This window comes from Balaenoptera ricei, chromosome 8 (genome assembly GCF_028023285.1).
Source record: "Balaenoptera ricei isolate mBalRic1 chromosome 8, mBalRic1.hap2, whole genome shotgun sequence".
Classification (NCBI taxonomy): Eukaryota; Metazoa; Chordata; class Mammalia; order Artiodactyla; family Balaenopteridae; genus Balaenoptera; species Balaenoptera ricei.
Window position 1 is genome coordinate 12,229,510 of NC_082646.1, and position 17,750 is coordinate 12,247,259.

The 17,750-nt window shown below is 39.5% G+C and overlaps 1 protein-coding gene across 2 annotated transcripts in view; it reads right to left on the reverse strand.

The window, feature by feature from the left end:
• Positions 1-790: 790 nt before the first annotated feature.
• ARHGEF12 (Rho guanine nucleotide exchange factor 12) overlaps positions 791-17,750 on the reverse strand; it is a 145,319-nt gene continuing 128,359 nt past the window's right edge. For both annotated transcript variants that reach the window (XM_059930185.1, XM_059930184.1), the window contains 12 exons: positions 16,906-17,006; positions 14,631-14,708; positions 13,438-13,513; positions 12,742-12,909; positions 11,795-11,882; positions 11,225-11,311; positions 11,007-11,086; positions 10,477-10,710; positions 7,853-8,323; positions 6,625-6,941; positions 5,436-5,505; positions 791-4,868 (listed from right to left, as the gene is read on the reverse strand). In XM_059930185.1, coding sequence (XP_059786168.1) covers positions 4,858-4,868; positions 5,436-5,505; positions 6,625-6,941; positions 7,853-8,323; positions 10,477-10,710; positions 11,007-11,086; positions 11,225-11,311; positions 11,795-11,882; positions 12,742-12,909; positions 13,438-13,513; positions 14,631-14,708; positions 16,906-17,006 — 1,781 coding nt within the window. In that variant the 3' untranslated portion in view covers positions 791-4,857. The remainder of the gene's footprint in view (positions 4,869-5,435; positions 5,506-6,624; positions 6,942-7,852; positions 8,324-10,476; positions 10,711-11,006; positions 11,087-11,224; positions 11,312-11,794; positions 11,883-12,741; positions 12,910-13,437; positions 13,514-14,630; positions 14,709-16,905; positions 17,007-17,750) is intronic.

The window sequence follows — 17,750 nt, forward strand, 5'->3', positions numbered from 1 at the left end:
CGGGACCTCAGATCCCTGACCAGGGACTGAATCCAGGCCACCCCAGTGAAAGCCCAGAATCCTAGCCACTAGGCCACCTGGGAACTCCCCCTAAGCATTTTTTTATTATGCTTATTAGCTCTATCAGCCAAACGCACTGCTGAATGACTGGAAACTAAACTATTATCCCAAGAATAAATCAAATTACACCTCTATGTCAAAACCAACATACAAAAAAGGCCAAAACTCAAGGTTTTGAAATGGGAGAGTTGAAATGGGATCCATAAAAGCACAGAAATGCTGGTAGTCTAGGAAGTCCAACATTGAGGATAAGAATGGTAATAAAGATGTCTTATTTCATTTAGGGTAGCATTAAACCAAAGTTATCTTTAAGTGAGCCATAAAAGCTGCCCCATTTATCCCACTAAAGTACACTTAAAAATTTTATGTTATATATATTTTACCACCATTGAAAAAAAAATATATATATATAAAATCATTGAATTGTACATTTTAAATGAGTAAATTGTATGTTATGTGAATTATATCCCAATAAGGCTGTTAGAAAAACAACAAAGCTGCCCCAGATGCTGGGGCAATTCCAGCTGTGAGTGTCCTCAGGGAAGTTCATATATTACGGAGATCAACTCGCTGGTCTCACTAGTAAAGATGCTCTAACAAGCAGCAAGATATTAGACAGTCGCTGCCAGTAAGATCACTTGAGGCCTCCTTGGTGCCAAAACTTTTCTAATATAACTTGTATAAGACAAATCAAGAGGAATATAAATAAAAAGTCACATACTTGGTTCCTTTAAGCATATTTAATATTTGAATTCTCATTTTCTATTTTCCCAGACCCCAGAAAACAGAGTTTTTAGATGACCAATATTTTGTTCCAGAAACGTACAGCCTTATCAGCTAATTCATAAAAGAGCTATTTTACAAAAGTACATCTGGATAATTAGAACAATAAAGTCTTTTAGGCATTTCAAAATGTGATCAGTAAAAATACATGATTATTAATAAAGTTTTTTTTAAGATAGTTCCAGATTTCTTTAAAAGTAATTTCTGTTAAAGAGTACATGATTGTATGGTGAACAAGGAAAATAAAATGTTCTAGCAGGAAGAGGCTGATTAAGAATAACCCACAGTGTGCATTACAGTTATGTTTGCAGTACGTCTGCTTAGCCATTGGCACCTGCAAATGGTGGACAGGGCTTCCTTCTAGGAGGTACAATTTTTTCCGACCAATTTATTTTCAAAACCATCAGTACCAGTGGGGAAGAATGAGGCAAAGGAACTCTTTTCTTGAGGAAAGAACAATTTTTCAGATCACTTTGAAAAGGGGCGGAAAAGTCAGCAAAAACATGATTTACAAAACAAAAATTGTAATACTGGGGGCCAAAAAACTAGCCAGCAGAAAGCTGACTGGAAGGTCCTGCTAATTTTCTGTTTGAGGTCTTCTGTACACAGTTCTGAACGGTGCCCCCCGTGACATATAGGGAAGGAAATATTGACCAAAGCTCTAGCAGCTCAAAATAACATCATATACCACCTTCAAAGAAGACAGCTTCCAGTTTGAAATATAGAAGCTCCACGTAATACAAATTTAACAATATCAAAAAGAAAAAAAAAGTATGCGAGTAAAAGACAACTCACAGGAAGCATAATTATTTTCTTTAGCTTTGAAAATAAGGAAAAAAATGGGCTCTTCTCCTCTACTATCACACTAGCTCCCCACCCGCTTCCATAAACACATTAACAAAAAAACTTTAGAGGGACTCATCCTTTCTAACAGCTGTTAGAGTTGTTTTAGGGAAAAGAAAGCTAAAAAGCTTATAAAATATACCTTCTGTGCAGCATAATGTAGTAGTAACCGTTTAGGTCCTAATAGCCAAGACAACTCAAGCAGTCCAAGTTAGCTGATTTTAAAGTATGCCAAATATATCGTTTCTAGGGCAGGGATCATGATTTTAAATTACCGCACTCTGGGGGTTTGTTGATTTGCCTTGATTAACTCTGTTCTCTGAAAAGGAAGGAGACACTCCAAATGTAATTTGCCACTTAATAACAAAGGAGCCATTAGGGCCACATGAGAGAGCACAGGGTCACGGCAGGTCACTACAATAGGTAAAACCCAGCTCTCCTGCTCCGGGAAGGTTACTTTGTCTACCACCCTTGGATCTTTCCGTATGGAAGTAGGTTCCAACTTCTAGTCAGGTAACTTTGAGAAAATGGCTTTGATGGTAACCAGCCTCAGTCAAAGACAGGGTGAATATCTAATTCCATCGTTCTGAAAGGAAGGTAGAGTATCAAAGTCGAATGGATGTGATTATAATGGCCAAAAGAAAATAGAGGGTGTGGGAGGGCCAGCATGAGAAGAAGGGAAGTTAGGTTGGTAAGATAAAAAGAACACTCAAAATTGTGGAGTCTTTTAAGAATTAGACTTCATTTGGGGGCTTTGTTTGACAATCTGGATATGAATTTATTTGGAAGTACTAGAGCTATGGTCAAAATGTTTTTCCAGTTAGCCCTGTTTTTGTTCCAAGGAGAGGTTAAACTTCAGGAAAAAGAAAAGCAAATAGTTGCTAAGGACCAGGGAATGGCTGAGCTAGAAGAGAAACCAAAACTCTGCTTACAGACAAAGCTTCTTAAAGGAATGAGTGCTAGAGAATTCTGCAATTACCCTGCAGCCTCTGAAGTTAAGATGAAAGTTCTATTTGTATTTACCTTTCTCCTGATTAACTGTCCACAGATGGTATTAGTGTCAAGTAACTACAGGTGTAATTCTTTTTAGTTGGGAGTGACTACATTATTTCCAGCAGCACAATGTAACCATTTGGTTTTTACTTGCTTCTCTTAAGAGATACAGAAAGTTCAAGTCCCAAGCTCTACTTATATATTAGCCTCTGCTTCTAAAAATTTTAATCCCATTTTGATTTAATTTATACTTGGGCTACAACTCAAAATAAAATTCTGATTTATAGATGAGGTCCAACAATCCAAGTTGGTCTACTTAAAAACACAGATCAGTTTTGGAAAAACAGAAGCAGGAATCTGGACATAGAGGAGCTTGTTAAGTTGTAGTGGTGTTTGTAAGAGTAGTTGGGAAGCCTGACCACTGTGAGGAGGGGAAAATTTTATATATATATATTATATATATAATATATATATATAATATATATATATTTTTTATATATATATATATTTGGGCAGAGGGTGGGGGGATGGCAGGGAAGAGTAAAATTACATCCTAACTACCCACAGAGTTCAGAGGGCACTACTGAAAGATATGAGCAGTGGACAAACTCCTTGCATACTCACAGAATTTTCGTATTTGACAAATGATTTAGTTTTAGTTGGCAAAAATACTCCCAAACATACATACCTGATGCACAAAGAAAACCACAGAAAGCCAATAGAACTGAAGGAGTTCTCAAGTTACAGTTCTGAAACATTTATCCTCTGGAGGGTGCTGCCAGTACTACTATTCATTCTAGAGCAGGCAGTTACCAATGCCTTGCCTGCAGTATCCAGTGTATGTTCTGGTCTGCAATTTTTAAGGTCAGTCATGCACCAGTGTGGAAAAAGCTCCAGCAGTGAAGTCAGAGGAAGTGCTTCTGGAGCTGCTCGGAGCAGCTCTGCCTTCTCCACCACAGCTTTCTCCGCTCCACTCTCGGCTCTCTTTTTAACTCAAAGAGCCCTTTGGCACCATCAGTGCAAAAATTAGAGTCAAACCTCCAGGTACTAAAATGTTACTGGCCTTATAATCAGCAGTACCCGTGGCTAATGAAAGCCATTGTTCAACTCAGTAGTGATTCAGTTACACAACCTCCCCAGACTCTCACCCGCTCCCACCCCACCCTTCCTTCAGCGACCCCCACCCCTGCCACCACCTGAAGCATCGCCGTTTGCTTGTTTTTACTTCCTGCTCAATCTGCAGGGATAATTTTACACAAGTGCCAAAGTCTAATGTATAATTATAAAAATGAAACAATACCAAGAATAACAAACTTATAGTCAAGAAAATAAAATTTGCTTTCCTCTCCCTCCCAAATCCCAACCCTCAACAGAAAAGGAGACAATAAGAGAAAATACACCCATTTTCAAGTGCCTGCTCTTTAGTACATTGAGGATTCCTGTTCATTGGGAGTGGATCCCAGCTACAGAGAAGAGGTGCTCGCCTCGGGTGGGAGGAAGCCCTACCTGGGAGCACAGAGTTCAAGTCCTCTGCGCTTAGGGGTCCCAGCAGACTACGCTTTTGAGGTGACCCTCAGGCAAGCAGCCTACTGGGCAGCAGAGGGCGTGGGATACAGCTTGGTGGAGGCCACATGCTCCTCCCTCCCCTGCTTACCCCCTCCTCCTCGTCACCTCTCTACCCCACCTCCTAACACCCCATCCTGAACTCTCTGCTTCGGGAGCAATCGACGCTTGGGTGTACTAAATACAGAGGGCTAAAACTCTCTCTACTCAATTAAAACAAAACATGGCAAAATAAAAATTAAAATGTGCTTTCAAATACGGAATGAAGTCAAATAAATACATCTGATTTTCTCTTTTTCTTAAGTCTAAGTAAAATTTCATATTCTACACCCAAAGCTCTATACATTTGGTTTTTGTTCTGAATCAAAATGAATTTCCGATAGTGAGGAGAGCAGAGTGAGAGAACGGATGTCCCCTCACTGACAGACTAGTGCAGCTGCCAGGCTGGGAAGAACCAGTCCCGCTCTGGGCCCCTGGGGCGTGGCTACCCCAGGGTGTTCGCAGGCAGATCCTCTGTCACACACTCTCTCTGTGTCCACACTGGAGCCAGGACGTGGTGATACAAGGCCGATGCTCAAATCCAACAACCTGCAGTCACCTCCAGGACACGCGGCTCTAACTTTTATCTGGGAAGAACGAGGAGATGTGGAGATCAAATTAGGAAGAAAGAACGAAGTAAAATGAACACTTAGAGAATATATCTGAAATCTGTGGACACTGTTAACATCTTTGTTTCTGGATCAGAATAGCCTCATCCAAAAGCATGAAAGCAAATGAGTACAAATTGCTGCACTGAACGCAAATCCATCTGTAGCCACAGGGGGACACTGCTTTCGCCGTCAGGGGAGACACAAAAGCACAGCAAGACCTGAGGAGGACCTGCTTCCACCACTAGGGAGCCTCAGTTTCCTGGGCCCACCACGCTCTGCCTTCTGCTTTTGCAAAGGTGAAGAAAGACAGAAGGCGGGTGGCGTGGGGACTGACAACTGCAGTTTCTCTTAGAAAACAAGAGCTGAGTCAGCAGACAGCAGCCTCTGCTTGATATATGATGTTTGGAAACAAGCAGTTTTTCTAAGAGAGAGAAGAAATGGAATCTCAGAAGGTCTCCACTTTAAAGAATAATAAATCATTTCATTCAATGCACTGTTCAGGCAGGATGATTCTTGAGTCTGAAATCCACAGTTTTCACATACCTGAGTGCTTGTCTGTGAGGGCTGATCCAGCCAGCCTTTGGCAAAGAATGGTGTAACTTTCCTCCACCTTCTGTAAAATAAAACCCATAGGTTTTTCATTTGAACATCATGAAAAGTTTATTTTGAGAATAGGAAAGAAGGCTTTTTATATTATAGGGACATGCTTCCAAATTTCAACATTAACATCATTAAAAATTTTGTTAGTAGGCGAAAAAAGTAAATTTCATTCCTTTTACCTGTTTCTCTCTTGAGTGAATAACTTAAAATGCTCCCATATAGAAGAAAGTAGAGGAGAGGGCAACCGATAGAGGTGATTATCCCACTGCCCCCCCTCCCCACCTGGAGTCACCCTGAAAATGGTCCCACATGCGGCATGAACTTAATTAGAGCCAACGTGCCCTCAGTGGTCTTTTAGAATCTTATCAGTCACAGGATGATTCTACATAAAATCATATGAAGAAGGGAAAACCTACCACATGAAGTTAAAAGAAAAACTAAGGGAGACCAGTCTTTAGCTAAGAGGCTAAGGACACTTTGAACTCTGTCCCTGAAACCTCTACTAAATGATGTCATGACAAACATTTGGGCTCTAGCAGCTGTGCCTACTGATGGCAAACTTATAAAGTCCTGTTGTCAGAAATGACCACACAGGTCAGTTTTGCAATGGTGGCTTATGCAGTGACATCTTCAATTACCAATTTACAAGACTCCCACTCACAGGCAGGCCTTTAAATTACAGGAGCCACTGGAGACAATTTCTATCTGTCACAGCACCTGGGAAACTACCAACATCACCTAACAATTCACAGATAATTAATAGGTTATGGCAAGTTAAAGCATTTCCCAGCCTAGATTCCTAACTACACAGACCCCACCTATCTCAGCTTACTGCCCACATCTTCTCATGGAGGCCAGCCAATCATCCCAAATATATTTAGGTTCTTAAACTTAGAAACCCATACAAACACACAGTTTACAGAGCTACAATTTTTTCTGTTCTTGGGATCAGATAAAAAATGCTGATCTCAGTTTTGCATCCAGGTCTATTCACAGACAATCGTCAAAGAAAACATACAAATCTAGACCCTGAGCAAGGCTACTGACAACAGCATGTTAATCATTCTACACTTCCTCTCTGTTAAATGTGTTTTTTATATCCGAGTCCTAAGGATGTTGAAGTCTGAGGTACCTTTAAGTGTTCAAGGTCAGCCTCTATCTTACGAATGTACTCCATGATCTGGTTTTGTGAATCTGCACAAGAGGAGGGACTCCGGAGCTCAAAACAGGAATCCTCCATAGCTCCCCAGCGCTGCTGGACCAGGAATTCTGGGGTGAAAGGTGAAACTGCCCCATCAGAATGAGCATTCTGGGGAGAATGCTGCTGCCGGTGGGTAGAGTCTATAGAGGGGGTGCCTGTCGTGGGCTGCGGGGGAAGCGAGGAAGCCACCTCCTCATCCGTGGAGCTCTCCTGCACTGCTTCATAGCCGTCAAGGATCAGATAGGTTCCTATCGATAGAGACAGAACAGTCTGATGAGATTAGTGCTGCCATCATCACATCAGAAAACAGACGTGGGGTGATTTGCTGACAACTTTAAAAGCTATTAAAGAAGGGGAAAGGCCATTCATTCCCAAATTCCCAGGTTAAGTTTTAAGTGCCTCAGAATTTTCTTACGTCAGGTTAAAGGTAAACTTAGCAAACTTTCCTGGTAATTTCTGAATAACTTCATATTCGTTAGCATTTTAAAAGTGAAAAGCTGAAAGCTACCGAGTCCCTACATGATCTTGCCACCACCCTCCCTGCCAAACACCTGCCTTGCGTCATCTCCCACCATTGTCTCCCTCACCCTGCACGCTTTAACCACAGAACGCCTGCTCTTGCCTCACAGCCTGTGCGCTAGTCTTCTCTGCTGGAACACTCTACCTCCAGGTACCCACGTGGCTTCTTCCTTCACCTCCCTTGGGTCTCTGCTCAAATGCTACCTCCTGAGAGGCCTTCTTCCCTGATCACCTGGTCTGCCCCCATTACCCTCTGCCCCTCAGGCTGACTTATTTTTCCTCCTAATTCTTACTATCTGACATCTATTTATTTGTTAACTCATTTACAGTTAGTTACTCTTTCCCCAAGTCGTGCTTAAGCATCATGACAATGGTGGATTTTTCCGTGTTTTATTCCATGCTATATCTCCCAGCACCTAGGATAGGGTGTGGCATAGAGTAGATTCAGTATTTATTCATTGCATGAAAGAACAGATACTGCGCGCGCGCGCGCGCGCACACGCGCACACACACACACACACACACACACACACACACACACACACAGAGAGAATGCTTGGATACCCGAGCGACATCCATTTCAGCACATAGGACAAATAACAATGATTGAAATCAAAGTTTAAATGTGAAAGGAACTTGCCTGAGATGCGCAAATTAACATCCTTCTCTTCCTTTTTAACTGCTCCATCACCTTCTGATGGATTATCATCACTATGTGCTTCACGGGCATCAAAAAAGTGCTCTCCACTCTCATCAAGACCCCCTTCTGGCTCTGCGGGAGGCATCTCTGGGGTCAGAATCATGCGGTCCATTACTAAAATGCTACTTGCCTGGCTATCTTGGAATGCCAGTACCACTGAGTCCCGTGCAGCAGAAGGTTCAGTTGAAGTCCGTGCACCGTAACGAGCTGAAATGTCACCAGCGCCAGTTCTAAAGGGCATCTGTCCTTCACAAGGACGACAGGCCTTAATATTTTCAGGTTTCTGGTTTCCACCGTAGGCCTGCACCCCCAGAGAGGCTGTCCTGCATCTTGGGAAATGTGGCCAGTCTTCCTGAGCGCTCTTCTCAGTCAAACCCAGCTGTTGTACCAGCAACTGCTTCAACAAACCCACTGAAAGATTTAGGAAGGGGGGAAAAACACATGCATTCACAACCATAACCTCAAACTGACAGAATTAAATTAGAGGAATTATCAATTCTCTCTTAAAGTAAGTACCTTTTTAGTAACATACAGGCAAAAATACTAATTTCATACAGTCATTTTTTGTTTTGAGAAATGAAATAAAACACCATCTAGAGAAAATTTAACATTAAACTTGACTTCAGAAAAATTTAAGAATTCTCAGTGGGGGATTCTCCTATTATTCTCCTCTATGCCTACCTCCACATTTTCTACCATATAACTGGAATAATACCCCAAAGGTACTTCTTAAAAGGATGTTGAAAAGCCGTGTTCATCTAGACAAAAGAACCTGAGAGTTCTGCTTTTTCCAGAAGCAGACACTATCTACATAGGCATTATTTTTTTCTAATTTTATTAGACACAGAGAACACTTATTTTATCTATAATAACCCAAAGAATCTCCTTAAATGGTGAAGAAGAAAATAAAACTGCCCTGTAAATTTAATTCCAATGTTTGGTAGCATGCATAATTCCAAAGGATAAGAAAATATTTATTAGTTTTTAAAAATGACCTCACTAGTACCACAGCTTCCTTTGGTTGTTGAATATAGAATGGATTTAATTTTAAATGGGCAAGTGCACGCTGTGAGGTCACTCACACAATGAGAGGGTCACTGGGACAATGTTAGTGGACCCAACAGAAATCATTACCACTGTTAACTCTCTGAGTCTAGAACAAATTAGGTTTTAAAGAACTTGACCAATTCCGTACTTTCGACTTGGCCTTAATTTCTATCTTCTGTCTCTTTAAATAAAGTTTCCACATAGGTTTGGATCTTTGACCCTCCTTCTTTTTGCTCTGCAGTCACTTCCTGAGAGATGCTATGAACACTTATGGCTTTGACACTCAGATCCATCTCTCTCCCTGACCTCCTCCAAAGTTCCAGTCTTAAAACTCTCAACTTCTGCTCATCCTTCCTCTTAAATGGCTTGCCATTCATTACCATAATCTCAACATGTTTTAAAATTAAGCCCATAATCTATGGCAAAGAAAAGAAGGAAAAAAGAAAGTGTAGCAGTGGTGGTCTTTTCTAATTTTTATTTCTGACAAAAATACTGAAATTATCTCTAAATAGTCCCTTACCTTTGCCCTTGCAGCCAAAGAAGTCAATTGTTTTAAGTATTTGTTGGTTTCTCACTTTATTTTTATTCTTCTAACACCATTCTAGCCCAAACCCTTTTAGCCTCAAGCCCAGACCACTCCACTCCAACTCTATTTCCATTCAAATCCTTTCGCAGCTCTCAGCCGGAGTAATCTTTTTCCATCGGTCATACACCCTAGCTTAGCAACTTCAAATGGTTCTTTCTCTGCAGCTAGAGAAAAGAAAGCAATCATTCTCAGCCTTTTTCCCACCTCCAATACACCTGACGCGTGTGATCCACTCCCATTTGTAACAGTGGTTCTCAACCAGGCTGGAGAGGGAGTGGGTGGCTGACCAAGTGGCAAGGACCACCCACTCGTGTGTGTGTGTGTGTGAGAGAGAGAGAGAGAGAAGGACGGGTCGTGGTGAAGAATACTACAATCTCCACAAGAAAACAGAAGAAGATCTGTAGCCTGAATAAGTCCTCAAAACCCTGCGGCCTGCCACGCTTCAAGTCCGGAGGACTCAACCTGCTCTTCAAGTTCCACAACAGCTGGGCTCAACAACGCGTCCTCCACCTTCCTAACCTTGACCCCCATGACCCCTTCAGCTTGTGCGGTCTGCCCCAGGCCAGCTGCTCTACCCACTGCTCTCTGAACACCCTCAGAGTTTTTGCCTCTGTGTTTTGGTCCTATTTGGTCCTACCATTTTTCTTGTCTGACTGACTTCTATATATTCTGCTAAATACCTACCTGAATCTTACCCATTCTTCAAGGCAATAATCACATCTCTCTTGTTTTCTAATGCCTCCCTTCCCTGGTCACGTCAACCAGATCAATTTTGACATACCTATTTTGTTTTTTTTACTTAAGAAGGTGAGGGAAAGTTTTCTCTCATCTTCCCAACTAGACTGTAAAATTCTTGAAGGGAAAATTCACGGTACATTATAAAACTCTGGTGCTTAATAAGTCTCTGTATTAACTGATGAATAAAACTTACAATTCCTTAGTGCATCCAGTGCCCACCGTTCTTCTGAGACAGGCAAGTGTGGATCTGGGACGGCGATTTGATAACTGACTCCAGCTTCCTTTAGAGTGCCATCTGCATGCTGCTCCTTTGCAAACTGTCTCTCAGCCACAAAGAGATCCTCCACCTCCGATTTCCCAGAGGTATCCAGTGAATGAGATTGAGGTTTTGACGACATTAAAGGAGACTCTAATCCCAAATCTCTGTCTGTTCAATGGGACAGAAAAAGTAGAACGTATCTTAACAAAACTTTTAACATGAAGCATTCAGGAAATATGTGGAAAAAAATAACCGCATGAGCTACAGAGATTGTCCGCTAAGTAAAATACATGGCACTTAGTGCGGTGTGATAAAGGTACACAGAAAGGCGCACGAGCAAAGTTTGTTAAAGTGAATAGCTGATGCCAGATCCTGCATAAACCAAAAGAGTTAACGTTTCTTCACATTTTATTGAGTAATAGGTAGACTCCATTCTTCTAGGTTAACTTAACAGATCAGTTTACCTGGACTCTGCAGACCAGTGACTGAAATGCCATGATGTTCCACTTTTAATTTTGGAGGTTCTTCTTCATCATTGTCTCCTCTATGGAAGGGGAAAAAAAAAATCTTTCAGCTTCATGAGGTGCCTAAACATCAGTGCAACAAAATGTTAAGAATTATCCATTCTTTCTCTGACCAAAACCACAAAGTCGTTCCTACTCGGAAGCAAAGGCACACTCACTCGCAAGGTGGTGACTGTGGCAGTGGGATTGGCTTTGTGGACTGTTCCTTCACCGATGCAGCCATCCGACAGATGAGGTCCTGCCAGCTGCAGGGAGTTTGAAAAGAATACAAAACACAGGAGGGAAAGGAAAAAGAAACACACTTTAAATACACTCAGAGAGCAAAAATAAAAACTAACAAGCCATACCAGAAACCAAACCAAACCAACAGTCAAAAAACACTATTTCTGCCAGAGAATATCTTTATTTTGGTGACATACTATTAAGTAGAGATTATAAAACCTAACAACATTATGGATACACTACCCATGAAAAAAACTTCACTTGACGCTTCTGAGAATTTTTTCTTTAGAAAAGATACTTTCAATAGAATAGAACCAAAATAAGAGACATCCATCTAAAAAGGAAGAAATTCTTAGAAGAACACCTCTCAAAGAATATAGAGGAAGTACTTGTTTCCACATAGTTTTTGGTTTTCAAAGTCCTTTTACAAAAGCAGTTAAATCGTGGAATATTATATTCAGGATAATAAAACATATTAGAGCAAGGTAGCTATATCCAGTACATACACAGTCTTTTCAGAAACTGTCTGTGCCACCAGTTCATAAATTTGGGCTCCATTGTCAGACATGGAGATGACGAATAAAGCTTTGTTATCTGGGAAAACAAGACAAAAATTACTCTAACAATATGACCCACAGAGGCTGGGAAAGATGTTTCTAGGGTCCTGGTATTATTCTGCATCTTAATCTAGGTAAAGGTTACACCTGATCACTTTGTAAACACACATTCACTTTGTAAAACTCATCAAACTATAACTTAAAATTTGTGCAAATTATTGTATATTATACTATATATAATATACTTTAATAAAACAAAGATTATAAAAGCTAGCACTAATTCCACAGTAATTTATTAAAAACAAGAAAGTGTCAATGTATCTAAATTACTGAACTATAAACACTATTGCTCTTTTTGCATTTATTCTGAATTGCCCTTTTGCTAAATGGTTAGTCAGTAACATTCAGTGGGTGTTGGAGAAAAGAGGTCATAAATTTATCTTACCACTATGGAACTAACAAGTTTTAAAAGGGATCTCATTATTAGTACAGTTAATACGTAATTTCCTAACTGAAACTGATTTTTAAAAACCTAAACCACACCTATTTCTTCAGTTTTTGCCTTTTACCCACCATATCAAAAAATGAAAGCCTTTTCAATGGTATTACCTCCAATTCATTGTCTTCACTAGTGTCATCAATGATTTGAACATGACATAAATATAAAAGTAATATGCAGAAAATTTTCAAATGCAGAAAATTATTCAGAGAATCTAAGCATCCTGAATAATTTTGGGGTATTCAAGTTCTAAGCAGTAAATAAATTTCATTTAATCTGTATAAGAATATAAAAGGAACAAAACTCTACGCCAGTTGTGCTACTTCAATGACACTGAGTATCTTATGAAACGTTACGATGAACCTGGAGGTTAGCGTCATGCAGCGGACATACTCGCCTGTTGCCACTTGTCGAACCAACACTGTATTCAACTTGATGACAGGGCTAAATGTGTGTTTGCTATCACCTGTAGATGCCAGAATCTTACTATGACACCTTAACACCAGTCTATCGTCCTGCTTTTGTAACAATACAAGAATATCTTCCAGCAGCAAAGTGTATAGATCTAGAAATAAAAATGTAGGAGAGGTGATTAGTACAGAAATTGAGATGTGTTTTATAAACTTTGTAACAATTTGACATCAAAAACTGATTTCTGTTAAATCTAGTAAATTTTAAAAATGTACTTGCTATTGTATTTTTTTATTTCATTTTTTAATAATTCATTTTTAATGTATTACACCAAAGTGTCAGTTTGTGACTGACAAGAGATAAAAAACACTGGTTCTTCACCACAGATAGTTTGAGATACAGTGGTTTAGAGGAAGCTGAGACTCATTAGAATACAAGGATGGAGACAGGACTGAATCATGACAAAATCTTCTGCTTCATCCCTAAATGAGTATTTAACATGCTTCACATATAACAAAATAACATAAGCAGATCTTCTGTAAATGAGTAATAACACAAAGTACCATTGCTAACTGCTGTCACTGAAAAATGTGAACGGCTATCTCTTCTCTTTGGCATAAGGAAAACTTCCTATTCTTTTCCTTTCTCCACTCTCCCCCAAACCAACAGAAAGTACACCTACCAATAGTTTTATCTCTATTCACCTTCCAAACCAATGGCCCTTCATGAATCATCTTCCTTTTTGTTAAATCCAAATTCTGCCAAAATAAAGAGAATTACACACAAATTATTTCCAAGCACTTAGTGAGATGATATTCCATTTAGTCTCCTTTCCAGAAATTCTTACTATAAAAGATACCATTTACATTCACTATTATTGATATCTGTCAACCACTGAAAATGGAATAAAAATCAGGTTAAAGTAAGCTGCATAACATTTTCTAGAAAGGAAAAAGCATCTTGTAGAAAAACATTCAGGAGTACTGTCTTCCAAATTTCACTCTAAACAGATGGTAATAGCTAATGAAAATGAAGCTGCAAATATTCAGCCACTAGATTCTCAACCCCTTCCTTATTTTTTCTATGAATAACTAACTAGATGAGGATGATGTTTAGCTTATCTATAAGAAGCCTCTGACCTAGGCTCTCATTCCAAAAAAAGTTCTAAGGAATAGCATTTCACAGAAGTCCAGGTAGTACTGAGGCTTGCTCTAAATATTAATAACTTAATAAGAGAATCATCCTTTAGCATAAGTAGCTCTAGAAAAATCTCATTCTCTGGAAGTTAAGGGGCTCAACATATTAGCATACTTTTTGATAAGCTCTTAAAATAAGTAAATAAAAGTCTATTTTAACAGCCACCAAATAAATCTGCCAGAACAAACAGTGAAACAGTACAAGAAAGACTTAAAATCCTAAGTTACTCAATACAAAAGCTCCATGTACTAGAAGGGGCAATTAATAAATATTTTACTATCATTCCTGTAATGGTTTCAACTTTTATCCTTTTGAAGAGCTTCATAGAAAAATAATTATCTTCCTTTACTCAAAAATCTGGAAAGTTCCCACAGTAAACAGCCTTACTCTTATTCAAACTATAGAACACAATAAAATTAATTTTAATAATAAGTAATGTTCCTTAGTCTCCTACAAATCCTTGTCACAAAAAGTTAGTTTCACATAAAATATTCCCCTACTGAAAGACTAAAACAATCCTCACACAGACCAAGACATTTAAAAGAATAGAACCATAAATACAGACAATCTATGATGCAAGAACTCCTTCAGGTGACGTATGTTCCCACTGAGATGTTAATTACCTGCCAAGTCTTTAGCAAATTTTATTTTTAAAATTATGATTAGACCATCCCTTACCCTGAGCTCTTCAACATTTGGGTACTCTGACAACTTCAGATTGGAGGTATCAAGGCGACGCTGATAATCTTCTAAGCGCTGAAAATGAGACAGGACACAGCTAAGGTTACTGCTTTGGATATCAATGACCTCCCTGTTCCTAAATCAAATGGACACTGTACCTGCATTCTGCTGAACTCTCTGCAACATCAGACATAACCGACAACTCACTCTTCCTTAAAACACTCCCTTCTTTTGGCTTTGGTGATATTACCCTCTCCTAACTTTCCTCCTACCTCATTAGCTGTTCTTTTCCAATCTTCTTTTCAAACTCTCTGGCTGCTAACTAGCATATATTTACTTTCTAAATATGTAAAGAATGTACATGGTACAAAATTCAGAAGGTAATATAAGGCACACAATAAACAGTAAGTCTCCCTCTAACCCTGTCCTCTTGCCTTCCCAGCCCCAATTTTCCCTAAAGAAGAAATCTCTAACACCCATTTCTTGGGTAGTCTATGAGAAAAACTCTAAGAAAAAAGAATACATATGGATGTAAGCACGCTTGGCTCTGCTGTGTGTAGATATAGCTTTTTAAAAAGAAATATATGGTAACATAATACATTCATATGTGTATTACTCATTCAAAAGGTAATGCAATATATTCATATACACATTTCTCTCTCTCTCTCTCCGTGTGTGTGTGTGTATTCGTCATCAATATATCTTGGAGACTGTTCCACATTAGCACATAGAGAGAGAGTAGTCTATTTTTCCAGTGGCTGCATGGTATTCAACTCGGTGAATGAACTATAGTTTGTTTAACTACACCTTACTGATGGACATGTATATTAGAATAAATTTCTAGAGAAACAACTGTTAGACTAAAGGGTACATTTTTCCCCAAGATTATAAAAATTTCCAAATATACAGAAAAGTCTGAATGTGTATAGTAAACACCCATATACCCACCATCTACATTCCACAACTAACATTTGCTATATTTGTTTTATCATATACCTATCCATCTATTCATCCCTCTATCTATCCATCAATCCATCTTGTATTTTGGATGTGTCTCAAAATAAGTTACAGATATAACACACTTTATCTCTATAAACATTTTAGCATGCATATCATTAACAAGAGTTCAATATTTATTGACAGTTCTTTTTTTAAATTAAAATTTACATACAGTGAAATGTACACATTTTAAGTATACCTTTCCACCAGTTTTTACCAATGCATATGCCTATGTAATCAAGCTCCTATCAAGATATGAAATATGACCATCGATCACCTCAGAAGGCTCCCTCATACTTCTTCCTAGCTAATCTCTGTCCCCAGATCCCCAGTGACAACCACTTTTCTGATTTTTTCCACCATAAATTAGTTTAGCCTTAGAAATTCACATAAATAGAATTACATATATGTACTCTTTGGTGTCTGGTTTCTTTCACTCAGTATAACGTTTGTGAGAGTCATCCATTACTGCTAGTATTACTTTAGTTTATGACTATATTTACATTTGGTTTATGCTATAAACATTCCTGTACAAGTCTATGGGCACATATCTTCATTTCTCTTAGGTAAATCACCAGGAAGAGAATTGCTGGATCAAAGAATGGACGTGTGAATACGTACATTTTTTTTTTTTAATAAATTTATTTATTTATTTATTTATTTTTGGCTGTGTTGGGTCTTCGTTTCTGTGCTAGGGCTTTCTCTAGTTGCGGTGAGTGGGGGCCACTCTTCATCGCGGTGCGCGGGCCTCTCACTATCGCGGCCTCTCTTGTTGCGGAGCACAGGCTCCAGACGCGCAGGCTCAGTAATGGTGGCTCACGGGTCCAGTTGCTCCGCGGCATGTGGGATCTTCCCAGACCAGGGCGCGAACCCGCGTCCCCTGCATTAGCAGGCGGATTCTCAACCACTGCACCACCAGGGAAGCCCCGTACATTTTTAACTTAAGTATAAGTTGCCAAACTGTCCTCTGGGGTTTTTATCATTTTACACTCCAAACAATACATTTGGAAGTTCCCGTTTTTCTACAGCCTCACCAACAGAGTGAATGAATGAGCAAACAAGCAGCTAGAGATGCTCATAAAAGCCAAATACAACTCTGATGTTCTATCCCAAATTGATCTGGACCTACCTACTACATGAATAATTAACAAATGTCCCGCCCTTCAATTATGTAATAGCAGCTTCAATTAATATTTAACAGATTCCAGGTAACACTAATTTAATATTCTTATTCTCACTGTCATCCTGTGTCTTCTTGCTTTTTCCTTCTTACCTGTTTGTTTTCTGCCTCCTTAACAGCCTGATTTACATAATTTAAGATCTGACGACAGTGATCTGCAGCTTTCTTCACCTTCTCCCTTTCTGTTGGCCATTCTAAATATGGCAAAGAAATCCAAAATGTAAAATGGAGGAAATAAGAAAAGAATGTTAAGTATATACATAAATGAGATATCACTTTATTTCAACAGTTATAAAAGCATACTAAGACCTTGAATATTTTATTTATTTATTTTAACTTTTATTTTTTATTTATTTTTTATTTTTGGCTGCATTGGGTCTTCATTGCTGTGCACGGGCTTTCTCTAGTTGCAGCGAGTGGGGGCTACTCTTCGTTGCAGTGTGTGGGCTTCTCATTGCGGTGGTTTCTCCTGTTGCGGAGCACAGGCCCTAGGCGCATGGGCTTCAGTAGTTGTGGCACGTGGGCTCAGTAGTTGTGGCTCGCAGGCTCTAGAGCGCAGGCTCAGTAGTTGTGGCACACGGGCTTAGCTGCTCCGTGGCACGTGGGATCTTCCCAGACCAGGGATCGAACCTGTGTCCCCTGCATTGGCAGGTGGGTTCTTAACTACTGCGCCACCAGGGAAGTCCAAGACCTTGAATATTTTTATACCAGGCTAAAATCCTACAGCAGAATCTCAATTCAGGTAGTCTTTGGACAGGTAAGACTTCTTATCATAGTACTTTAAGCATCAATACTAACCTTTAAAAAAGAAACCAAATCCAAGGAGAGATGCTTTATATCAAGTATCAGGCCCACCCCAAGGAGTGGGTTTCATTCACATTGTAAGCTATATAAATGGGACCCCTTTCCCCCTATCAAAGTGCACAGCCTACATGATT